This window comes from Drosophila miranda, chromosome XR (assembly GCF_003369915.1).
Source record: "Drosophila miranda strain MSH22 chromosome XR, D.miranda_PacBio2.1, whole genome shotgun sequence".
Lineage (NCBI taxonomy): Eukaryota > Metazoa > Arthropoda > Insecta > Diptera > Drosophilidae > Drosophila > Drosophila miranda.
The window spans coordinates 47,891,687-47,916,175 of NC_046674.1; the positions used below are offsets into that span (position 1 = coordinate 47,891,687).

The following is a 24,489-nucleotide window of genomic DNA, read 5'->3' on the forward strand; positions in this document are numbered from 1 at the left end:
GCGCTCCGCATTTTTTCCTTTTGTTTTGAATAAACAGCCGGTTTTTTCCTAACTAAATTCTAATTATACTTCCTAACCAGACAACAATCTGGAAACCTATTCTATTACGCGAGTGCATGCCTTTTGATTTGTGTTAAAACATTATTTAACTTTTTATTTTTCGGCGTCGGCTTGTGCTTGTGCTTGTGTTTGTGTTGTTGCAGTGAGTGAGTACGCATTACATTGCATTGCAGTCCGCTCTCGTCTGGTAGCTTTTGTTGTTTTATCACTCTCTCGCTATCACCTCAACTTCAATAACTGTTCTTTCTCTCTCGCTCTTTAAACTTTCTGAGCAATAGCGCTCTCTGCTTAGTAGCTCTCGCTATAACCGCTCTCCACTCTGCTCTCTTTTTTTTACCAATTCCGCTTTGAGCGTTGTCTGGCACATTGGTCTGATACCAATTTGTTTTGCAAATAATAGTATATATATAAATAAATAATAAAATAAAATGGAATACGCTGTGGTCTGTGCCAAAAAAAGCTGTAAGAAGCAGATCACCCACGATCAGCCGAATGTCCCCTGCTGGCTCTGCGACAGCGTAGTGCACGCAAAATGCGCTGGATTTTCTGGCCTCGTGAGTGATGCTATAGCCAAACGTAATGGCTTGCATTACAGTTGCGAGGCATGCCGTGCGGTGGAGAAAGACATGGTGGCTTTCATGAGGCAGACGCGGAGTGGCTTTAAGGAGCTGACCGTTGGTTTTAAAAACCAATAAGATCGGCTCCTAGCCATGGAGGCTCAGTTTAGCGGTTTAAAACTGCTGAATGAGTCTCCGAGGCGCAAAAAGGTCACTCCGCGGGATCTGCAATTGCCAACCGTCACTCAGCCGTGCGCCGCCGAAAAACTGACTCCGACCACTCCAAGTGTGCAGCAGTTGATCTCGTTTGCCACTCCAAGGGCAACGACAGCTGCTGGCGACGCAGATTCGGTAGCCGAATTCATCGCCTCGGAGAATGTGCAGCCAAGTACGTCTGCAGCGTCCGTGTCCGTGGTGTCCGCAAGTTCGCTAGTTGTCCCGTCTATACCGATCCCACCAGTAAATAGACGTTCCGGACCTCCGGATATTGCCACCACAGGTACTAGGCCTGTGGTGACTAAACCACTGGTGGGAATTCCCACCAAAACGACAAGTTTTTGTTTCACGGCTGGCCCCTGACCTCACATCTAATGATGTAATTGCTTTTATTCAAAGCAAAATAAAAGCCGTGGGTTTAAAGGTGGAGAAATTTAACTTCTCTTATGCCAGGGAGATAGCCTCGTTTAAGATAAGCATCTCCCCAACTCAATTTGACACCATTTGCTCCGCCAAATTTTGGCCGGAGCATTTGGTGGTGAAGGAGTTTAAGGCTAAGAAGAAGAATAGGCCCCCCATATCCCTTCCAAACCTTTCCAGTGTGCCACCCTCAACCTCAACTTCCTCTTCCTCAACTTCCCGTCTTGCTTCCACCTTTCCAAAAAACTAACTTCTCTTTTAGTAACCTATCAGAATGTAAGAGGCTTGCGTAGTAAGCTCAGCATTCTTTTCCGGGATAGTGTTGCATTTGCTTCCCACGTTATTGTGTTTACTGAAACCTGGTTAAAGCCGGACATTCTTAGTTCCGAGGTTTTGGCAGGTCGGTACACAACTTTTAGAAAGGACCGTTCGTCTCGACGGGCAGGGGGGGTTCTAATTGCAGTGGACTCTTACTTCACGTCGGAACACTTCACAGTCCAAGTTCAACAGGAACTGGAATTCCTGTGTGTAAAACTGATTCTTCCCGCTTTCGCTATATTCATTACTTGCTCGTATATCCCACCTTCTTCGGATATTTCAATTTATGAGCAGCACTTGTCCGCTTTAACCGCTGTTTCTTCCTCGCTATCTGATAAAGATCGTATGATAGTTCTTGGTGACTTCAACTTGCCAGGAACTGTTTGGTCTTCGGTAAACGAGTCTAGTATCCTAGTGCCCATGTCACGACATGACTTTGTTGACGGCTTGCTTGACCTATCCCTGTCTCAAGTCAACCATGTGAAAAATTCCTTGGGTCGATTGCTTGATCTGTGCTTTGTATTGGATCCGACCATAGTGTTGTTAACCCGAGCCCTTCCGCTCACTATACCTGAAGACGCCTACCACCCTACTTTCGAGGTGTCGCTAGATATAGGACCAACTGTATTGGATCGGTCGAGTAGGCTGCCCGAACGTGTCCGCTGCTTTCGTAAAGCCGAGTTTGCGAAGCTTAATAACCTCATTAGGGATTTTGATTGGTCCGCTTTGTACTTGTGCACTGATATCATAAAAGGCACAAACATTTTTTACAATGCTCTTGGCACATTTTTCGATTCTTGTGTCCCGCTTTCTTGTCCGACTAGATCTGGAAAACCCCCTTGGTTTACCAAAGAGTTATCCAGTCTAAAAAACTTAAAATCAAGACTTTATAAAAAATTTCAAGAAGTGGGTTCTCCTACTTCTCACTCTCGCTATGTATTAGCTCGGTCAAACTTTTCAGTTCTTAATGCTCAATGCTATAAGAACTACCTATCTCGATGCAGGATACGATTTTCTCAGGACCCTAAACAGTTTTACAGCTTCGTAAACAGTAAGCGTAGAACGTCCGCACACCCATCCTCGCTATCATTTTGTAATACGTCGGCAAATAATGATCAGGCAATTGCCGATCTTTTTGCCCAATTCTTCCAAACCACCTATTCTGAGGAAAGCTACTCTGGTCATCCGTACCCATACGGTTTACCGAGGTCGAACGGCATTTTCAGTCCCTTGTTAAATGAATGTTCCCTACTTCATGATCTTCGACTAGTTAAGCCGGTGTTTTCACCGGGTCCAGACGGGGTTCCAGGTTGTGTACTCAGGTACTGTGCCGAAGCTCTGTGTGGACCTTTGCTTAAACTATTCACCCTATCCATTGATTCTTCTTGCTTCCCCCCGATCTGGTAGGAGTCGTTTATAATTCCTCTCCATAAAAAAGGTGGCAAGTCTGATGCAAAAAATTATAGAGGTATAGCAAAGTTATCCGCTATTCCCAAAATGTTGTAGAAGGTTTTAACTCCGCACTTGCAACATCTCTGCAAGTCACTTATATCTCCAACTCAGCATGGATTTATAAGGCGGCGATCAACCACCACGAACTTGTTAGAGTTTACCTCTTTCATTATTAAAGGCTTTCAAGGTAACTTACAGACGGATGTTATTTACACCGACTTTAGTAAAGCATTCGACTCTGTAAACCATTCCCTTTTAGCGCATAAACTTGACCTTTTAGGGTTTCCGCCCAACCTCCTGAGATGGATTTCTAGCTATCTTTGTTCTAGGTCTCAAAGAGTCCTCTTCAAAAACTCCCTCTCTTTCCCAGTAAAGGTTTCTTCGGGAGTACCACAAGGCAGCCATCTAGGCCCCTTACTCTTCACACTCTTTATTAATGACTTACCTTCAGTATTAACATACTCTCGAGTACTTATGTATGCGGATGATGTTAAACTCTGTGTCCAGTACAAGGACATTTCATTTCATTCTCGCTTTCAATCCGATCTCAATATCTTTCAGTCATGGTGTTGTGCAAACTTGTTACACCTTAATGCCTCGAAATGCAAAGTTATGACATTTCATCGTTCTAGCCCTTTGTTGGCTCCCTACACCCTATTTGGTGGTTCTCTTGAGAGAATTACCCTGGTGGATGATCTGGGTGTTATGTTAGACCCCAAGTTAAAGTTTTAAGAACACATTTCTACCATGGTAAATAAGGCCATGGGCGTGCTTGGGTTTATAAAGAGGTGGTCAAAGGAATTTGACGACCCCTATATAACAAAGACTCTCTATACCTCGCTTGTTCGTCCGATCTTAGAATACGGCTCCTGTGTATGGTGCCCTCAGTACAAAGTACACCAGGACCGTATAGAATCAGTACAGAAAAACTTTTTACTCTTTGCTCTGCGGGGCCTTAACTGGGATGCGGGTGTAAGACTCCCATCTTACTCTAGTAGACTACTATTAGTAAACCTCCCATCCTTAGTTAACCGTAGAAAAATGCTTGGTGTGATATTTATGCACAACTTGATCAGGGGTGACATAGACAGCCCTGATCTGTTGAGCCGCATAAACTTCACGATTCCTATTAGACTGACTAGAAATTTTATACCGTTGTTCCTTCCACTTTGTAGATCGAATTATTCCTTGCATGAACCGTTTAGGGTCTTATGCTTGGATTATAATTCCCTCTACCATATTATATCCACCACTAATTCTCTTCCCCTTATTAAATTATTAATCCTTACACACCTTTCTATTAATTAGTAACTGTAGTGGTATTTGTACTTTGATTGCATGCTTAGTTTCTTAGTAAGTTTAGTACTAATTTTCCTCGAATGTTAGTCTAATAGCTATCTTTCTTGCATGTTCGCGTTTGGTTCGGCTACGCACCGCGCGTCATGCGGCAGCGCCCCTCGGTCGGTTGGGCGGGAGGAGGGCTGCGTTTTGCCTGGGATCCGCGCGTAACAGCCTTCTGCTGGTGTCACACGGGCCACTTGACGGTGCAGTAGCTGCATCGCCTCTTGAAAGATGCAGTCATTGCATGTCAACGTCCACACAAACCGGATTGAAGTGAAGTTTCCTTACACTGAACACAGAGCTTAACATAATCCGTATACATTAGTACTCGAGAGGCAAGTCATTAATAAAGATTATGAAGTGTAAGGGGCCTAGATGGCTGCCCTGAGGTACTCTAGAAGTAACCTTAACCTTATGATCTTTATCTGATAGCGAGGAAGAAGCAACTTTTAAAGCGGACAAGTGCTGCTCATAAATTGAGATATCCGAAGAAGGTGGAATATACGAGCAAGTTACTAAAAGAGAAATTAGTTCTTTTGGAAGGGTGGAAATATGACGAGAAGATGAGAATGGAACATTTGGCTGATTCTGACTTGGAAGAGCTATGGGGTCCTATTCATCTTCTTAGGCTTAAGCCCCGGCCAAAATTTGGCAGAACAAATGGTGTCGAATGGAGTTAGGGAGACGCTTATCTTAAGAGAAGGTATCTCCCTGGCAAAAGAAAAGTTAAACCTCTCCACCTTAAGCCGACGGTTTTATTTTGTTTTTTATAAAAAGCACTAACATCATTAGATATGACGTCAGGGGCCAGCCGTGAAGCAAAACTCGTCATTGTAGCGGGAACCCCACCAGTAGGCAATATCCGGAGGTCCAGAACGTCGAATTATTAAGATCGGATTGCAAGCGAGAATGAAATGAAATGTTATTTACTGGAGACAGAGCTTAACATCATCCGCATACATGAGTACTCGAGAGTATGCTAATACCGAAGGCAAGTCAAGACTGTGAAAAGTAAGGGGCCTAGATGGCTGCCCTACGGTACGCTGGAAGTAATCTTGACTGGTGAAGAGAGGAAGTCTTTGAAGAGGACTCAACCTCTCCACCTTCAAGTCTGCGGCTTTTATTCTGACGGGAGACAAAAACTTGCCTCGTTGTTGAGAGCCCCCACCATTGGTTTTGCGTGGTACCTGAACGGAACGTCCTTTATGGAGACGGAAGGGGGTGGGGCGAAATTTTGAAATACACTTGTGCAGTTACGATACCTTAGGAGTGTGGATACCAAATTTGGTTGCTCTAGCTCTTATAGTCTTTGAGATCTAGGCGCTCACTTTTAGCAGTAGGCAAAGCCTACCATGAAACGTGTGTGTTAGAGAGAGACAGAGCGAGATAGAATGCAATTTTTTCTTCATGTTGGCTATAATAATGATACGATCTGGTTCAGATTCTGCAGTCTAAAAGATATTGTCATTCTCTGCGATTCTGCGTTTTTGGATTTCTTGTATCTTTAAAATTGTGGATGCCACAGATTTTCGTCCTTTGTGGGGGCGGAAGGGGGCGGCGCGAGAATTTGAAAAACACTTGTAACACCTGACATATTACAGAAGTCTGGATACAAAATGTGGTTGCTCTAGCTCTTTTAGTCTTTGAGCACTAGGCGCCAGTGCTGCCAACTTTTTATCAGAAAAAAAGCTGTTTCTATGTGAAGAAATCGAAGTAAAAGCTAAAAATTAATAAAACAACGCAATTAATGGTGTGAACTATTTTTTATTAAAGTGATATTTAATATGCATTTTATATTATTTTCATTAACTCATCCAGCTCTGTGGGGCTAGCTTCTGATGCGCACTTGTACGACATGGTCGTACCAATCATGCTTATGTAATTATGTGGCACTTCGTTGTCAAAACAGCTTTTTCAAAGTCTTAGCAAGCCATACTTGTATATTTAAATAAAAACTAGTGCACCTACTCATTTTTTACACGGTTTGGAAATAACACGGCTAGAAAATAACATTTTTAAATTTTTTAAACGTTTTTATTCCATTCAGCACGGTTTAAAATATCAACACAAATAGATAAAAGCACATACAGCTCACAAGCAGCTAGAAACCAAACGAAAACAAGACAGATCGTAAAGAGAATAAGTACATATTTGTTTCTCTTTTGATTTTCTTCGTATACACACATACAAACAAGCAAATTTACTGGTCGGAGTAATTGCAGATAGCAACAATTTAGGGGAACTCCCTATTTGTGGAAATTTAAGGGGATTACATTTTTTAAATATAAATATGCAATCAGACGGGTTTGGTAAAGAAATTTTTCTACATGTAAATTTGTTTTTCCAATATTTCCTTATTATTTCCCTATCGTATTTGCATACGATCAATGTCTTTTTTTACACGGTTTTTTCACGAACCAATCTACCATGTAAAAACAAAATTAGGTGTAATATCCCTTCACTGACAATAAAACTTTACCTTATGCACAGAATGCTATTGGTCCTGCTTAGTTTCTTGGAATTCCTTAGTTTTGTCTTAACCAGATGAACCTGGCTTAATACCCGCTAAATTTCCGCGTTTAACCACGGCAATGATATCATTTGCAGCGCAACAGGTCAAAAAATCAGCTGTTTTCACCAGAATCTTTATAGAAGTAAGCCTTCTAAAACTAGTGCTGTCGCTGATATTTTCCCCTTTATTAAATTAGATTAATATCGCTATATTTGCATTCAATTTCTGAATATTTTCAACTTTAAGGTAATCAAAAATTTTGCTAGTTCCATTTTCCTTAGCGCACAAGATTTTGTTGACGGAAAAAAGTCAACCTGTTTTAGAATTTCTAAATTATCTGATCTCAATGCACTCAAAGATGAATTAATTTTGCTATTGAGCCAAGCTCAATTTAAACTTCGATAATGGAGTTCAAGCTGTTGGTCACTACTCAATTCGCTGCCAAAGAAAATTTTTGAGTATCCGCTTGAAGCTCTAGAGGAAGATAGTCCAACTCAATATGTCAAAGTTCTTGAAATACGCTGGGACACGGCTGTAGACGAGCTTTCCTTCAAGTTGACCATTCCTGACGCCCCAAGTGCTCTGACAAAACGGATTTTGCTGTCTGAGCTTGCCAAGATCTACGATCCACCGGGGTTGCTTGCCCCCACAACTGTAATTCTAAATGTTCTCTTTCAAGATAGTTGGCTGAGCTCGGTCGAATGGAACGAATCATTACGAATCAACAGTTTGTAGCTGAAGATCATTTACCGGCATACGACGCTGTCATCTACAGTCGCGTGAGACTCAAGTTAATCTACACATTTCCGATGAAGGAAATGATCTTGATTGTATGATCAACAAAGCTTCCTCCTAGTCACACCTCTTGCAGACAATTAGCTGTTGTTTTCGCCTCGTACATCGTCTTCGCTGCAAGGAACGCCTGTCCGCTCTCTAATCAAACATGTCCAGATGGAATTCTTCCAAGTGGACTGTAAGCAGCTGACCACTGGACAACCAGTGGCAACTTTTTGGCAAATCTTCCCGCTTTTCAAGTTTAGCCCACCCGCCGTTTTCTACATTCTGGATTGGATTATGCTGGAGCAGTTACCATCCAGACAAAGCTTGGTTTGCTACCTTTGTTTGTCTGTCCACCAAAGCAATTCATATTGAACTCGTAGAAAACTCGAGTCGCAACCAACCGCCCGCATATCGCTGTACCGCCGTATTTTAACTCCCGCTATTCATATAAACCACCTGTAAACCGTCGATATTACGTAATCACTAGATATATCAAATAAAACATATGAAAAAATAATACAGTCTAATAAATCATAACCAGTAACTAAGGAAAAAAGCTTGTCATCTATTTTGGGCATTAAGAAGTTAAGAGCTTATGTGGAAGAGCAACAATTTTCTATAATTACAGACGTCCCTTAAACAGTTTATGTCATAGTCCGACCTCAGCTCGCACTGTAGACTGTAGACGATTTATGTTCGAATTTATGGATTCCAAGACTTTTTCCGGAAATTATCAAATCCGCTCACAAATTTCCCTTGTCTTCTCACGCTTGCAGTTGTAAATCTCTTGAAAACCTATGTCGTCATTTTTTTGGCCAAACTTAGTGACAGACGTAAAGAACAATATTAACAGCTGCGACAGTGTAATTGCGTAAAATATCGAAATCACACCTTTCGCCCGCCTCTTGGAAAACCGAGTGAAACGCAATAAACTTAAAAAAATCTATTTACCTACCAGTCGCTCTGGGAAAAAAAAAATATTTGTGGTGCTAGACCATTTTTTCAAATTCCCGTTTTAACGAGGGGAACGTTGTGAGTCGCTACTACGGCCGCGACTCTACATTTATACCCGATACTCAGTCAGTCTGGCTCCTCTCCACCATAGGGCGCACACAATGTACTACGAAGAGTGTGTGTGAGTGAGAGAGAAAGAGAATGAGTAAGCGCGTGGCTGGGCTTGAGTAGCCATTGCAAATTGCTTTGTTTCTTCTTGCTATAATGATAATCCGATCTGATCAAGATTTGCCAGTCTAGAAGATATGGTCATTCTCTACGATCTGCGCTATGTAAATTTTTTTTAGTGTCGCATTCAAGTGTTGGGGAGTGTACAACCCGATCAGAAGAACTGGGACGAACAGCTAAGTCATATGTATATGCTGTTCATTGCGTTCAAGCGTTCACTCAGGTAATACTTCCAGCCCTTATAGTATGCTATTTGGTCAAAATATAGTTAAGAGTGGATCTGAGTACGAGTGCAATTCCACAGTGAAGATTAATTCGACTTGCTGCTCCTCGCCCAACTATCTCACCGAGACAAAGTCGGTCGGTCGCATCACAGACATCTTTCCGCCAGACATCTAGATCTGGATGTAGTCGTCTTTGCGGTGTGCCGAGGACAAGTAACCTCCTCCAACGTTAGCCATTTGTTCCGTCAATTTTAAATTCCTAGTTCATCATTTAGCATTGGTGTTATTAGTTTAAATATTTGGTGCCCTTTTTTCTGGTTGGAAAAAGCAGCGAAATGTATAACACGGAAATAGTGGTAATAATGGTGTTTTTCTTGTGCTAAAATTGTTGAACTGCAGAAAAAAGTGTGAGATTTTTTTATTGTCACATGTTTAATCCAGTTTGAAAGGAACTTTGCAGTAGGCCATGTAAGCGCTTTCATCGGTGGATCAACGCAAGTTGCACAATGAAATTTATAAGAAATTTGATTTTTGTTGCTCACGTAATCAAAACTCTCTTCGCTTAAGATGGGCGGTTGTCTCTCTCCAATACTCTCCTGCTGCCCATACACGCAGCGCCAAATAACTGCATGCTGGTGCTCTCTTAAGAACAAAGCGCAAAAGGGAAGATGAGAGGATATGCGCTCTGGCTCTTTTTCTTTGTTTTTGTCTGCTTATGATCGTGTTTTTGATTTGCCAATATAATATAACAGACCGTGCTTGAGTCCATGGTGATTTTATCAAAACACTTAGTGAGCGTCCTCCCGCCTCTGAAAATTGTTTCAGATTGCGTTTTACGGAATCTGGATGGCCTTTACTCGGCGACATAGTGAAGGCAATTTACAGTAAGCTTCCGTGATCTGCTGGCTCCGATTGTTTGATTGAGGATGGGCTAAAATATTTGACGCAAATTATTTGCTTTTGCACCCAACTTAGTCGTTCTGAAGGAGATTTGGAGCGAATTCTTTACATCACAAAGTGGTATTCGTAATGTTCAACTTTTCGCTTTTAGCTCTCTACTTAATATTTGAGTCTTCTTTCCTGTTCCTAGAACTCAAATTCTTTGTTCTAGGAACTGGAGCACTTGATGCCTAGAATAGCTTTTCAATGTTCTCGTTAAAGATTGCAATGTATTTTTTAAGTGCTAAGTATACGTATGTTCTCATGGAATTTCAAATATTTTTCGCGTTTATATGTTTTTAATCTTTGAGTCGTTTTCGTTAAAACGATTCCATGCGTCTTCGAGTGCTGTTTTTTTTTGGCTTTGAAGTTAATAATGAACCTACAAATTTATTCTCCAATGCATTGGACATTGCAATGTTAATCTTCACATCTAATATTGTACCACTGTGGCGGCAAACGATGTTGATCAACTAAGTAATAGTGAAATTGAACAACTGGTTGGAGAGAGTTGTTCTTATTTCCAGCAACTTCTTATTTATGTACAGCAACTAATGTTGATCTCCTGGTTGGTAATCGAACATAGATTTATTGATATTACACATTGGGCTAGACGGCCGATATTCTGGCATAAATTAAAAAAGTCATGGAAACGAAATCCTTTTTGAATGACACGTTATCATAATGTATACCGTAGCTAGGAAAACTGCATTTATCTTTTTGATTTTAATGCAGCCCTGAAAGGTTTGAAAGGCACTGAAAAAAAAGGATTAGAAAGGCCGGGGTATGTAAAATGTCTGAATGAAAAAATATGTTGTTCATATTTGTTAGTTTGTGCATATTGATTTGGGCCTTTCAAAACTTGAGAAATCTAAACCAACTTGCCTGTCTATTCTGATCCCTAACTTTTTTCGTGAAATTTTGTGTCACTTTCTAACAATAATAAATTAATAAAAAAAAGTGGTTATTAACTAATGTATATTCAATTAGCTACGACCCTTTTCGACCATTACACTTTTATGGTTGTTTTCATTTTGTAGGTTAGGCTGAATTTTTCTAAAAAATGCAGCTCAATATTTGGATATATATCAATAAAAATGCTTCCATTTTTATGAGCTTGATATTTTAGCAACTGCTAAAATATATTTAACTTAATCATGAAATTATGAACCCAGAAAACATGCCCTTGAGATGGGTCTTTCTACAGGAAAATGACCCAAAGCACTCCTTAAAGCTGGTCAAGGCTTGGTTTAGATTGGTGAGATTCCAGTGGAGACTTGCCGCAAACTTATTGCTAGTATGCCAAGAAGAATTGCCGAGGTCATAAAAAATAAGTGTGGCTATATAGGCTATATAATCATGAAATTATGAACCCAGAAAACATGCCCTTGAGATGGGTCTTTCTACAGCAAAATTACCCAAAGCACTCCTTAAAGCTGGCCAAGGCTTGGTTTAGATTGGTGAGATTCCAGTGGAGACTTGCCGCATACTTATTGCTAGTATGCCAAGAAGAATGGCCGAAGTCATAAAAAATAAGTGTGGCTATTTTGGACAAATTTTGATACGCTTTTAGTTTTTCGCTTTGGAGAATTGCTGTACTTATTATTTTGGCCAGCCCTTGTTTATGTTTTTAAGGTTTAATCGGTCATAAAATATATATTTGAAATGAAAAATGCTTATGATGAACATTTTTATAGTCTATTGTAGGTTAGAAAACTAAAAGTAAATTTGAATTTTTCATTATGTTTATTAGAAAAGTTGTATAGGTCGTGAAAGAACGCTCATAAGCGTGTACTTATTAATTTGGCCAGTAGTTTGGCCATATACTTATCATATACAATCATGTCAATAAGATGACGAATTTATGCCGGTACCTGTCTATATCCGGTACTCAACCAGTGCACATTGAGCCAGGCAGCGTAAGTTTGTCATAAATTCAAAAGAAAATTAAATTAGAGACTTAAAATTAGGTACAGTTGATTGTATTGATTGATATATATAAGAACTGAGATAAATTTCAGACCGATCCGACAACGCCCACCCTTACCGCCCATATGACGTGCAATTTTTATTAATGGCTTTTGTTGAGTACTTACAGCTGCGCCGAAAAAAATAGCACCAGGGGACTAATGTTTCTATATTGACGGATTTAGCTTAAACAATGGTTCTAATGAACGTTGTTAAGACTAATATGTAAACTTTAAGGTATAATTTATCGTATCCCAGAGCACTGGTATGATTTGCAAACTCCAAGTGAAAATATTTGAAAAGAGAAGAATTTTATCAGAAATTTGGGCACCAACAAAAATAGCACCAATTTACAAAGAAATCAAAAAACTATAAAATACAAGGAAACTTTCCAAATTTTTTTGTAAAATATGTTACTTTAGTTGTATTTAAAGGTTGGCGTTTTGTTGTAAAGCCTTTGACAGCAAAAACAGCAGCTCAACATATTGGCATTAAAGCTCACCTAATTTTCGCACCTTTTCCTTGGGATATTGATCCACGAACCATGCAGGATACCCCAAAGATCTTTATTGCTCTTTGGTTCCGCACTAGCAACATATTTTTTAACTTGACCCAAAATATTAGCAATGGGGTTCAAGTCTGGAGACTGAACAGGCCAATCCATTGCACTAAGAGAATTGTGCTCGAACCACTTTGGAGCTCTCTTTCTAGATCGTTTTGGGTCATTTTCCTGCTGGAAGACACAAAACAACTCTATTTCGTATTCTGCATAAAGCAGAATCACTGTTTCTTTGATATTGACATAGACATGTTGATCCATAATGGGGTTGTGCCATGTATTGGGTCACCTGCCTAGTACGAAAATCATGCCCATACGATTTTTCTTGCTTTTCTATGTCAAATGAATTTACATGTGAGTCAGGGGGTTGTATTCTGCATTCGGTAGTCGTTTCACACAAGAACAAGACCCTTTTACACCAAAAAATTATCCATTTTCTTTGGCCCAACTTCAGTGCTATTTTGCATACCAAAATTTTTTTGACCTATCATTTCTTTTGAACAACCGACAATTTGCCCCACCTTAGCATAGGTCCTGCCTTCTGAAATGAAAGTTTTGATCCCTTGGCTTTTTTCTTCACTTTAGTGCTTTCCAAGACCCATAACTACTTAAATTTTGTAACTTTCTTGTCACAATCACCTAAAGCCACCGATTTTTAATTCAGTCAAGAACTTCAAATATCAAGAAGCTCAGAAAAGTATAAGCTTTTACATAAAACAGTTACTGGTGCTATTTTTGTTGGTGCTCCATTTCGCTCCTCTTTCGCAAAATTGCCAAATGTTATAAGAACCGTTAGAATTGAGAGGGTAAGCACACTTCTCTCAGAGAGGAGACATATAAAGCTACATGATATTATAGTAAAGTCCAGTAAATGTTGGACAGTAGTCTTGTTTTGAAGGAATAAAGACGGTCGTCCCTACTGGTGCTATTTTTTTCGGCGCCACTGTATATATTCATATTTTTCTTCTATTTATGCTAATTTATATTTAAAGTTTATAAGGCTAGGTTAGGTGATTGTGGTAGTCGGGAAAGTGGGGTTTAACCTACCCCCATCTCACTTGGACCTATTTAAGGTCCATTGTTTTCCCGCAGGGGCGTGTGTCCCTTCTCACTGCTTGGACCGTGGAGAGAAAACTATTGCAGATTAAATGCAGTCCCATCCGGAGGCTTGGATGAATTTTAACAAGATCCCTGGTTAGTTTCGGAAAGGTCCGATGTTTTCGTGAAGAACGTGGCCCCGAAAAGCCGAAAACGACTATTTCCAAGGGCCGGGTAGTGGCAGAAGAAGTGGGGGACCGATTCCTCCTCTTCCTCCTCACGAAAACTCCTGCAGAAGGGATTGACAGTCTAGAGGCGTAGGACACACTAAAGTAATTCAGGAGCTTGAAGCAGCTACTAATGTTTACAGAAGAAGACATCAGTGTAAAAGTGGACCACATTTGCAGGTCCTGATTTGCCCATCTCACAGTCCTCCCTAAGTGGGATTGATACCTTAAAAGGCGTCAAGAAGTGATTACTGGGAATAAAGTAATCCGTCCTCTCTGGTAATTGCGGAAGTCTCTATATACGGGGCCATTCATTATTTTAGTCCGATGGTTTTTCTGCAGCTACAGAGGGCCACTGTGGCCTTCTTTACCCTATCCTCTATGCTCAGTTTTCAATCGAGCCTTCTGTCGAGGATCAGGCCAATATACTTGGCACTGTTGCTATAGGCTAGCGCTTTCCCACAAAGTTTTACGATTGCCAGTGGGAATCAACCTACAGGTCCAGGGTGTGCTCTTTATAGTTAAAGGATGCTTCGATTGATCGTGTGTAGGGCCATTTTGGTGGATCTTCCCTTCCGACAGGCTTGGTGGGAGTCTGAGATTAGACTAGGTGGAATACTCGCCGGATCTCTTTCGTAGATAAGACGCGTTTTTGTTTTGCGCTCCGCATATTTTCCCTTTGTTTTACATAAACAACCGGTTTTTCTTAAATAAACATTAAATACCTTCCTAATTCACCTACTATCTGAATATCTATTCTATTCCGCGAGTGCATGCCTTTTGATTTGTGTTTAATTATTATTTTTATATAAAATTTTTCGGCGTTGGCTTGTTGTGTTTGTGTTGTTGCCGTGAGTAAATTACATTGCATTACAGCTCTCGTCTTGTAGCTTTTATTGTTTTATCACTCTCTCGCTATCACCTCAACTTCAATAACTGTTCTTTCTCTCTCACTCTTTGAACTTTCTGAGCAATAGCGCTCTCTACTCAGTACCGCTCGCTATAACCGCTCTACACTCTGCTCTTATATTTTGCCCATTCCGCTTTGAGCGTTGTCTGGCACATTGGTCTGATACCAATTTGTTTTGGAAACTCGATTTGGCAGTCTGCAACTGCTGAATGAGTCTCCGAGGCGTAAAAAGGTCACTCCGCGGGATCTGCAAGTGCCAACCGTCACTCAGCCGTGCGCCGCCGAAAAACTGACTCCGACCACTCCAAGTGTGCAGCAGTTGATCTCGTTTGCCACTCCAAGGGCAACGACAGCTGCTGGCGATGCAGATTCGGTATCCGAATTCATCGCTTCGGAGAATGTGCAGCCAAGTACGTCTGCAGCGTCCGTGTCCGTGGTGTCCGAAAGTTCGCTAGTTGTCCCGTCTATCCCGATCCCACCAGTAAATAGACGTTCCGGACCTCCGGATATTGCCACCACAGGTACTAGGCCTGTAGTGACTAAACCACTGGTGGGAGTCCCACCAAAACGACAGGTTTTTGTTTCACGGCTGGCCCCTGACGTCACATCTAATGATGTAATTGCTTTTATTCAAAGCAAAATAAAAGCCGTGGGTTTAAAGGTGGAGAAATTTAACTTCTCTTATGCCAGGGAGATAGCCTCGTTAAAGATAAGCATCTCCCCAACTCAATTTGACACCATTTGCTCCGCCAAATTTTTCCACCCTTCCAAAAAACTAACTTCTCTTTTAATAACTTATCAGAATGTTAGAGGTTTACGTAGTAAGCTCAGCATTCTTTTCCGGGATAGTGTTGCATTTGCTTCCCACGTTATTGTGTTTACTGAAACCTGGTTAAAGCCGGACATTCTTAGTTTCGAGGTTTTGGCAGGTCGGTACACAACTTTTAGAAAGGACCGTTCGTCTCGACGTGCAGAAGGGGCTCTGATTGCAGTGGACTCTATCTTCACGTCGAAACACTTCAAAGTCCAGGTTCAACCGGAACTGGAATTCCTGATTCTTCCCGCTTGCACTATATTCATTACTTGCTCGTATATTTCGTATATGAGCAGCACTTGTCCGCTTTAACCGCTGTTTTTTCCTCGCTATCAGATAAAGATCATATGATAGTTCTTGGTGACTTCAACTTGCCAGGAACTGTTTGGTTTTCGGTAAACGAGTCTAGTAACCTAGTGCCCATGTCATGACATGACTTTGTTGACGGCTTGCTTGACCTGTCCCTGTCTCAAGTCAACCATGTGAAAAATTCCTTTGGTCGATTGCTTGATCTTGAGCCCTTCCGCTCACTATACCTGAAGACGCCTACCATCCTACTTTGGAAGTGTCGCTAGATATTGGACAAACTGTATTCGATCGGTCGAGTAGGCCACCTGAACGTGTCCGTTGCTTTCGTAAAGCCGAGTTTACGAAGCTTAATAAACTCATTAGGGATTTTGATTGGTCCGCTTTGTACTTGTGCACTGATGTCATAAAAGGCACAAAAATTGTTTACAATGCTCTTGGCACATTTTTTGACTCTTGTGTCCCGCTTTCTTGTCCGATTAGATCTGGAAAACCCCCTTGGTTTACCAAAGAGTTATCCAGTCTAAAAAATTTAAAATCAAGACCTAAAAATTTCAGGAAGATGGTTCTCACTCTCGCTATGTAATAGCTCGGTCAAACTTTTCAGTTCTTAATGCACAATAAGAACTACCTATCTCGATGCAGGATACGTTTTTCTCAGGACCCTAAACAGTTTTACTGCTTCGTAAACAGTAAGCGTAGAATGTCCGCACACCCATCCTCGCTATCATTTTATAATACGTCGGCAAATAATGATCAGGCAATTGCCGATCTTTTTGCCCAATTTTTCCAAACCACCTATTCTGAGGAAAGCTACTCTGGTCATCCGTAACCATACGGTTTACCGAGGTCGATTGGCATTTTCAGTCCCTTGTTAAATGAATGTTCTTTACTTCATGATCTTCGACTAGTTAAGCCGGTGTTCTCACCGGGTCCAGACGGGGCTCCAAGTTGTGTACTCAGGTACTGCGCCGAGGCTCTGTGTGGACCCTTGCTTAAACTATTCACTAATCTAATTTTAATTATTCATCCATCGATTCTTCTTGCTTCCGCCCGATCTGGTAGGAGTCGTTTATAATTCCTCTCCATAAAAAAGGTGGCAAGTCTGATGCAAAAAATTATAGAGGTATAGCAAAGTTATCCGCTATTCCCAAAATGTTGTAGAAGGTTTTAACTCCGCACTTGCAACATCTCTGCAAGTCACTTATATCTCCAACTCAGCATGGATTTATAAGGCGCCGATCAACCACCACGTACTTGTTAGAGTTTACCTCTTTCATTATTAAAGGCTTTCAAGGTAACTTACAGACGGATGTTATTTACACCGACTTTAGTAAAGCATTCGACTCTGTAAACCATTCCCTTTTAGCGCATAAACTACACCTTTTAGGGTTTCCGACCAACCTCCTGAGATGGATCTCTAGCTATCTTTATTCCAGGTCTCAAAGAGTCCTCTTCAAAAACTCCCTCTCTTTACCAGTAAAGGTTTCTTCGGGAGTATCACAGGGCAGCCATCTTGGCCCTTACTCTTCACACTCTTTATTAATGACTTGCCTTCGGTATTAACATACTCTCGAGTACTTATGTATGCGGATGATGTTAAACTCTGTGTCCAGTATAAGGACATTTCATTTCATTCTCGCTTGCAATCCGATCTCAATAACTTTTAGTCATGGTGTTGTGCAAACTTGTTACACCTTAATGCCTCGAAATGCAAAGTTATGACATTTCATCGCTCTAGCCCTTTGTTGGCTCCCTATACCCTATTTGGTGGTTCTCTTGAGAGAATTACCCTGGTGGATGATCTGGGTGTTATGTTAGACCCCAAGTTAAAGTTTTCCGAACACATTTCTACCATGGTAAATAAGGCCATGGGCGTGCTTGGGTTTATAAAGAGGTGGTCAAAGGAATTTGACGACCCCTATATAACAAAGACTCTCTATACCTCGCTTGTTCGTCCGATCTTAGAATACGACTCCTGTGTATGGTTCCCTGAGTACAAACTACACCAGGACCGTATAGAATCAATACAGAAAAACTTCTTACTCTTTGCTCTGCGGCCTTAACTGGGATGCGGGTGTGAGACTCCCATCTTACTCTAGTAGACAGCTATTAGTAAACCTCCCATCCTTAGTTAACCGTAGAAAAATTCTTGGTGTGATTTTTATGCACAACTTAATCAGGGGTGACATAGACAGCCCTGATCTGTTGAGCCGCATAAACTTCACGATTCCTATTAGACTGACTAGAAATTTTATACCGTTGTTCCTTCCACTTTGTAGATAGAATTATTCCTTGCATGAACCGTTTAGGATCTTATGCTCGGATTATGATTCCCTCTACCATATCATATCCACCACTAATTCTCTTCCTCTTATTAAATTACTAATCCTTACACACCTTTCTAGTAATTAGTAATTGTAGTGGTATTTGTATTTTGTATTTTGAATGCATGCCTAGTTCTCTTAGTAATTTTAGTGCTAACTTTCCTCGAATATTAGTCTAATAGCTATCTTTCCTGCATGCTCGCGTAACACCCTTCTGCTGGTTTCAGACGGGCCACTTGACGGTGCAGTAATTGCATCGCCTCTTGCAAGATGCAGTCATTCCATGTCAACGTCCAAGTAAGAAAGATTATGATAACAGATTTCTCCATTGTTAAAGATAGTAGCCCCCCATTTACACAGTTTAACTGTACATAGTTGAACTCTAAACATTAAACATTTTAGGGGAGACCAAGTAGTGACCCTGTGATTTTTTTGCTTGGAGACTTGGTCCTTTATGACTCTTATAACTTCTCCTGATCGATAGGCGTGGTGGCTTCAAGATTACTAGTTAGTGGCAGCACAAAGCTATTTATTGCTGGATGTGGTTTGATAAATGGCAAATGTATTTGCCTCCTCTTTGTTGCTACGAGCCCACTCTCCTGCTTGGGTACGTAACGGTGATTCACTCTCAATTTGGAATAGCTTGCTGTTTGTGGGGAGTTGCTCCATATAGTATATTTGAGCTCGGTTTTTCTCATCTTCTAGGGCTTTGCGTAGTAAACGGCTGCCTATTTTTAACCGATTCTTCAAGGAAGGTGATCTATAGACTTGCCAATCTCGTCGAAGCCTTCTTTTACCGCGGAGCAGCTCATCAAAATGGCTGGGAATACGACTACTGTTGATTAGCTGTTATTATAGCTGTGGAGTGTTTTGCAGCCAGTGACAGCCAGTACAGAAACTAATGCTTTCACTGAGCTTTCTAAGTCATCTTTGCAGTAGATGTCTGGGCAGCCATCAATATGTTAAGTTATATATCTCTTGTATTTCAGCCAATCCGTTTTCTAGAGGTTAGAAAGTGGGGGCGTTTTTATACCCGATACTCAAAATGAGTATTAGGGTATATTAGATTTGTGGTGAAAATGGATGTGTGTAACGTCCAGAAGGAATCGTTGCTGACCCCATAAAGTATATATATTCTTGATCAGCATCAATAGCCGAGTCGATTGAGCCATGTCTGTTTGTCCGTCCGTCTGTCTGTCCGGACTTCTGCGATATGTCACTGTTACAAGTATATTTCAAAACTTTGCCTCGCCCACTTCCGCCCCCACAAAAGGCGAAAATCTGTGGCATCCACAATTTCAAAGATATGAGAAAACCAAAAACGCAGAATCGTAGAGAATGACCATCTCTTCTTGACTGCGGAATCTGAATTGGATCGTATCATTATTATAGCCAGAATAAAGAAAACAATTTCATTTTTTTTGAGCCACACTCCTGAGATATCGGACCTTGACGAGTTTGTTTCAAAATTTCGCCACACCCCATTCCGACCTGATTTTCTGTCTATCTCGCACGCACTCTTTGTCGTTTAATGTAGCCATACTGACTATGTATCGGGTAAAAATATAGAGTTGCGGTCGCAGCAGCAACTCACAACGTTCCCCCTCGTTTTTCGTTCGGTTTGCTGAGTTGAGATCCCAATGGTTGTGCATGGGCATTGTAGTCACCAGTTGCTATAAAGCGGTTACTTATTAGGTCGAAGAATTTTAAAAATTATGCTTCGGAAACGGAGAAGCGCGGGGGCAGAACTGCGGCTAGGTTTAAGTATTCGCTATGAGTTTCGATATGAATTGATATTTCCTGTAGATAAATTGTTGCAAATGATTGCAACGGATAATGCCTTATGTGACGCGTGATCAGAACTCCAGTACCTCCATGCGACTAGCGCATTAACATAAAATATAAATATCATCGGGATGATTTGTCGCATAGAAGTTGTAGTCATTAAGATGAAAATAATTTTTGTTAATGTCATGTGCTGTGAAATATCATTTGTATTTCAGAAATATTTATTTAGAAATACCATTTATTATGTTCAGAGCCATTTTGACTTTAAAGCTCTTATCTTTAAGTCCAGCTAATATCCCATTGATTCGAACTGTTAATTTGTTATCTTTGATAACCACTTACAATCCTTTGCTACTTTTAAGTTCGTCATTGGCTTGTATTTTTGTTTCATTTATGTTATTAAAAAAAAAAAAATTGAGAACAATTTACTTGACGCACATAGGGGTTTGAGCGCTATCATCATCTTTTATAAGTCACTAAGAATCGCGAAATTTTTTTTTGTTAGCGCCTTATTTAGCAGATTTTTTCAGACGTTTTGGTTATTTTTCTTTTTTGCTTAGTTGCTTAAGGGCTCAATTTTTTTTTTAATTTGCTAATAGCGATCGATTCCTGTTTTTATTCAAACATTCCGTTAGCGTTTTCCGTTTTTTTTTGGTTGGGAGAGCTGGAGCTTGACGCAATAAGTTGACAATACCGGGCGCTGTGAAAATCCGAAATTTTGCTTAACGGACATAATAATTTTTACATTTGGAAGTCGGTTTTTAATAATGTCTAACAAAATTAATAATACCTCTTAAATGATTTTTTTCTTTATAAAGATGGCCTAATGTTTTGGTCTGATTGGGGAGAGGAACCAATGATTGAACGTTCGAATATGGATGGTCATGACCGCGTTATTATATCTTCAAAAAAACTTATATATCCGAATGGACTAGCCATTGACTTCGATAAAAGTAAACTATATTTCGTTGATGGTGGAACGAAGACTTTGGAGTATATGAATTTTAATGGCAGCGATCGTCGAGTAATTATAAGTGAGTAAACGAAGTTTGATTCCTATAGATTAGATAAAATCGTATTTTGCAATAGATGGCCTCAAACATCCGTTTGGATTAGACGTGAGTGATGGACGTGTGTACTGGACCGATTGGGATACTAAATCTGTAATGAGTGCGGACAAACTGACCGGAAAAGAAAGCAGAGTAATAATCGCAAATACCAGTGATCTAATGGACGTACGTGTTTTTCACCGCACTCGAAGGCGGGCATTTAATGCTTGTGACAAAGAAAATGGTGGCTGTTCGCACTTGTGTCTACTGAATCCGACAAGCTACACTTGTGCTTGCGCTGTTGGAGTACAGCTGAAGGAAGACAAGCGCACGTGTTCCGGAGGTCCTACTAAATACATAATTTTCGCTCATAGAATTGATATACGGCAAATTTCCTTGGACTTTGACCACTTGATTGACGTGGTTCTGCCTCTCCCCCCAATATCAAATGCGGTAGCTTTGGATGTTGACAGAGATACGGGAAACATTTTTTGGTCTGACACTATCGAAAATGTCATAATGAGTTCAAGCCCCGATGGTCTGCACGTTCATAAAGTGGTTGGAGACAGCTTGGATAATCCTGATGGCTTGGTGGTTGATTCGATTGGTCGTACAATTTATTGGGCCGATGCAGGACGCCACACAATCGAGGTGGCAAGTGTTGACGGCAGTAACCGTCATATTATAGCCTACAAAGATCTCGAGTCTCCACGGGGTCTTGCTCTTGATTATGAAGCGGGTCTATTATTTTGGACTGATTGGGGACATTACCGAAAGATCGAGCGATCTCATTTAGATGGTAATGAACGATCACGAATTGTTACTGCCAACCTCGGATGGCCAAATGGCCTATCACTTGATTTAAAAAGCAAGCGCGTTTACTGGGTGGATGCGCGTCTAAAGACTATTGACTCCTGTGACTACACAGGGAACCAGCGCAAGTTAATTATGTCCTCCTTACACCATCCTTATGCCTTAGCTCTCACTGAAGAACATATTTATTGGACAGACTGGAAGTCAAAGGCTTTACACATGACTGAAAGGCGAAACATAACCGCAAAGCATGATGTAATGAATAACATTGATGGACTTATGGATATTAAAGTAATTTATCAGCGTCAATCTATGACGAAAAACGTGTGTGGTCGAAATAATGGTGGATGCTCTCACCTCTGTTTACGTAATCCATCAAGTTACACTTGCCAATGCCCCATTGGACTGCGGTTGCAAGAAAACAGTACAACACAATGTCAGAGTCTTCCCGAAGTAAGCATTGACCAAGAACGGTTAACTGAAGATGATTCATCTAAAATAAGTTCTTCATTTTTTACAGGACTACCTCCTCATAGCCTTGCGTTCTGGAATTGGAATGATTTCATTAAACACTGGAGACTACATGGATGTGGTGTTGCCTATAAATGGAGTTCATGGAGCTGTTGTCCTTGATTACCATTACCGGAAAAATTTTCTTTTTTTTGCCGATGTGAATTTGGATGTGATACGGAGAGTTAATCTGTTGAACTTTACTGATAGCAAAGTTATAGTGAGCACAGAAGTTCTAACACCCAATGGTATAGCTGTCGACTGGATTGCTGAAAATCTATACTGGTCCGATACTGATCGTAAGTTGATCGAAGTTGCACGGATTGATGGCAGCTGCCGTAAAAGACTAATCGAAGAAGACCTTGGTGACCCGCGGTCACTTATAGTCCATCCGAAAAAAGCGTATGTATGCATTCATAAGTTTTTATTAATCCAGAGTAATATTTACATTTTTTACTGTCAGATTTCTGTTTTGGACAGATTGGAGCTCACCTGCGAAAATCGAACGAAGCTTCTTAGATGGTACCAACCGTACGGTAATTGTAACTTCCGGAATTGGCTTTCCAACAGGCCTTACTATTGATTTCGAGTGAGCTTTCTACAGGCGAGCCTACTAATTAGAATATATTAATAAAGGGATTTTATTTTACGTAGAAACCGGCGTCTGCTATGGGCTGACGCGTTGGAAGACAACATTGGCCAAGTTGACTTTAATGGCAAGCGCCGTCAGACTATTATACAGTATGCACCGCACCCATTTGGTTTAACCATGGTAAGAAGGACCTTTTAATGTACAGTTGCGCATACAAAATATTCTTTTTATTTTAAGTTTGACAACAATTTATTTTGGACTGATTGGTACAATAAGTCGGTGTACCGTTCACAGAGTGTACCAAGAAGCGGATACGTTAAAGTGCGTGATGCTCTAAGTGGTGCATTGGACATACGCGCCGTCTCTTTGCACCGCCAGGCTAAAAGCTGGAATCACTGTGCTCAGGAAAATGGTGGTTGTTCGCATCTGTGTTTATATCGTGCAGTTGATTATGTGTGCGCCTGCCCCGACCGATCCGATCCAAATGAGCCTGTATGTTCCACGAGGCCAAAGGTGTTGGTTCATGCCCGCTTGGATAACGATCAACACGCTGAATACTCCGATGAACTCACAGAGGATTCTGCGCCGCCAAAACAGTTTGGTGACTTAAATACCGAAGATCAACAAGAGAAAAATCGCAAAATTGATAATGAGCGGGAGTTCTTTGTTCTCGTCGCGCTAGGTGTGGTCATTATCATGGTTGTTATAATAATGCTTGTCATTTTCAGTAAGGCGCCCTCTATCAATTCTTTAAATATATTCTGATATATTTATCATATATAATATTTTCAGTGCTTGCATTTAATACAAATCGAAAAAAACAGAAGCGTAACACTCGCGGTTCCAGTAGATCTGTACTAACCTTTTCAAATCCGAATTACAACGTCGATGGTACACCCATGGAACCAAAAACGAATATTTGGAAGCGATTTAAATACGATAAATCGATTGTAAGATATTAAAATCGTTCATCATTAAAAATGATATATGTATGTACATGCAAACTTAAATATATAATCAGCAGGAACGCGCCGGGACTTATGAAGAACGAAGTTTGACGACAGAAACTGCATCCTCCAGCCTCTTCGTTCCGACACCATCACCGATGGCATCACCGTCAACCAAAACAATCCAACTGACAACGCTCTCGACTATCACATAAACTGCGAAAAACACGAACGGCTTTATATAAGCAAGTCACATGACATATTTACCAAAAACAACTCTCTTATAACCATAATATTCTGTAAAAATTATGATAAATATGAATGATAAGCTGCTTACCTCGAAACAGCTTTCTCGATCTCTTTGGACTATTTTTGGCTTTACTTGAATTAAAAGTAAAATCTATTTCTTAGAACTTTGAAAGTGATATTTAAATTTTTGTTAACTTGTTTATGTGTAACTACTGCAAAGTATAACTACCAGCTAGTAGCTAGCAGCATATTGGAATATTTTTTGAATTTTTGTGATTATTTTACTGCTATTATTTATTGAATCTTCGAATCGTTTTACTGGGTCTGTTCTCAAGTCATTTGGCGTCGATTCTAAAATTGCGCTTAGAGCAGTTCAGATAAGAAGTGACTA

At 40.5% G+C, this 24,489-nt stretch overlaps 1 protein-coding gene across 5 annotated transcripts in view; it reads left to right on the plus strand.

Moving 5' to 3' along the window:
- The window catches only part of LOC117186153 (low-density lipoprotein receptor-related protein 4-like), a 115,818-nt gene extending 91,556 nt beyond the window's left edge, over nucleotides 1–24,262 (plus strand). For 3 of the 5 annotated variants that reach the window (XM_033386352.1, XM_033386353.1, XM_033386355.1), the window contains 8 exons: nucleotides 20,757–20,972; nucleotides 21,028–22,253; nucleotides 22,321–22,712; nucleotides 22,774–22,899; nucleotides 22,965–23,082; nucleotides 23,140–23,629; nucleotides 23,695–23,852; nucleotides 23,924–24,262. In XM_033386352.1, the coding sequence (XP_033242243.1) occupies nucleotides 20,757–20,972; nucleotides 21,028–22,253; nucleotides 22,321–22,712; nucleotides 22,774–22,899; nucleotides 22,965–23,082; nucleotides 23,140–23,629; nucleotides 23,695–23,852; nucleotides 23,924–24,064 (2,867 nt within the window). In that variant the 3' untranslated portion in view covers nucleotides 24,065–24,262. Of the gene's footprint in view, nucleotides 1–20,756; nucleotides 20,973–21,027; nucleotides 22,254–22,320; nucleotides 22,713–22,773; nucleotides 22,900–22,964; nucleotides 23,083–23,139; nucleotides 23,630–23,694; nucleotides 23,853–23,923 lie in introns of those variants that run through there. The other 2 variants (XM_033386354.1, XM_033386356.1) reach the window with 2 other exon arrangements.
- The last annotated feature ends 227 nt before the right edge of the window (nucleotides 24,263–24,489 follow it).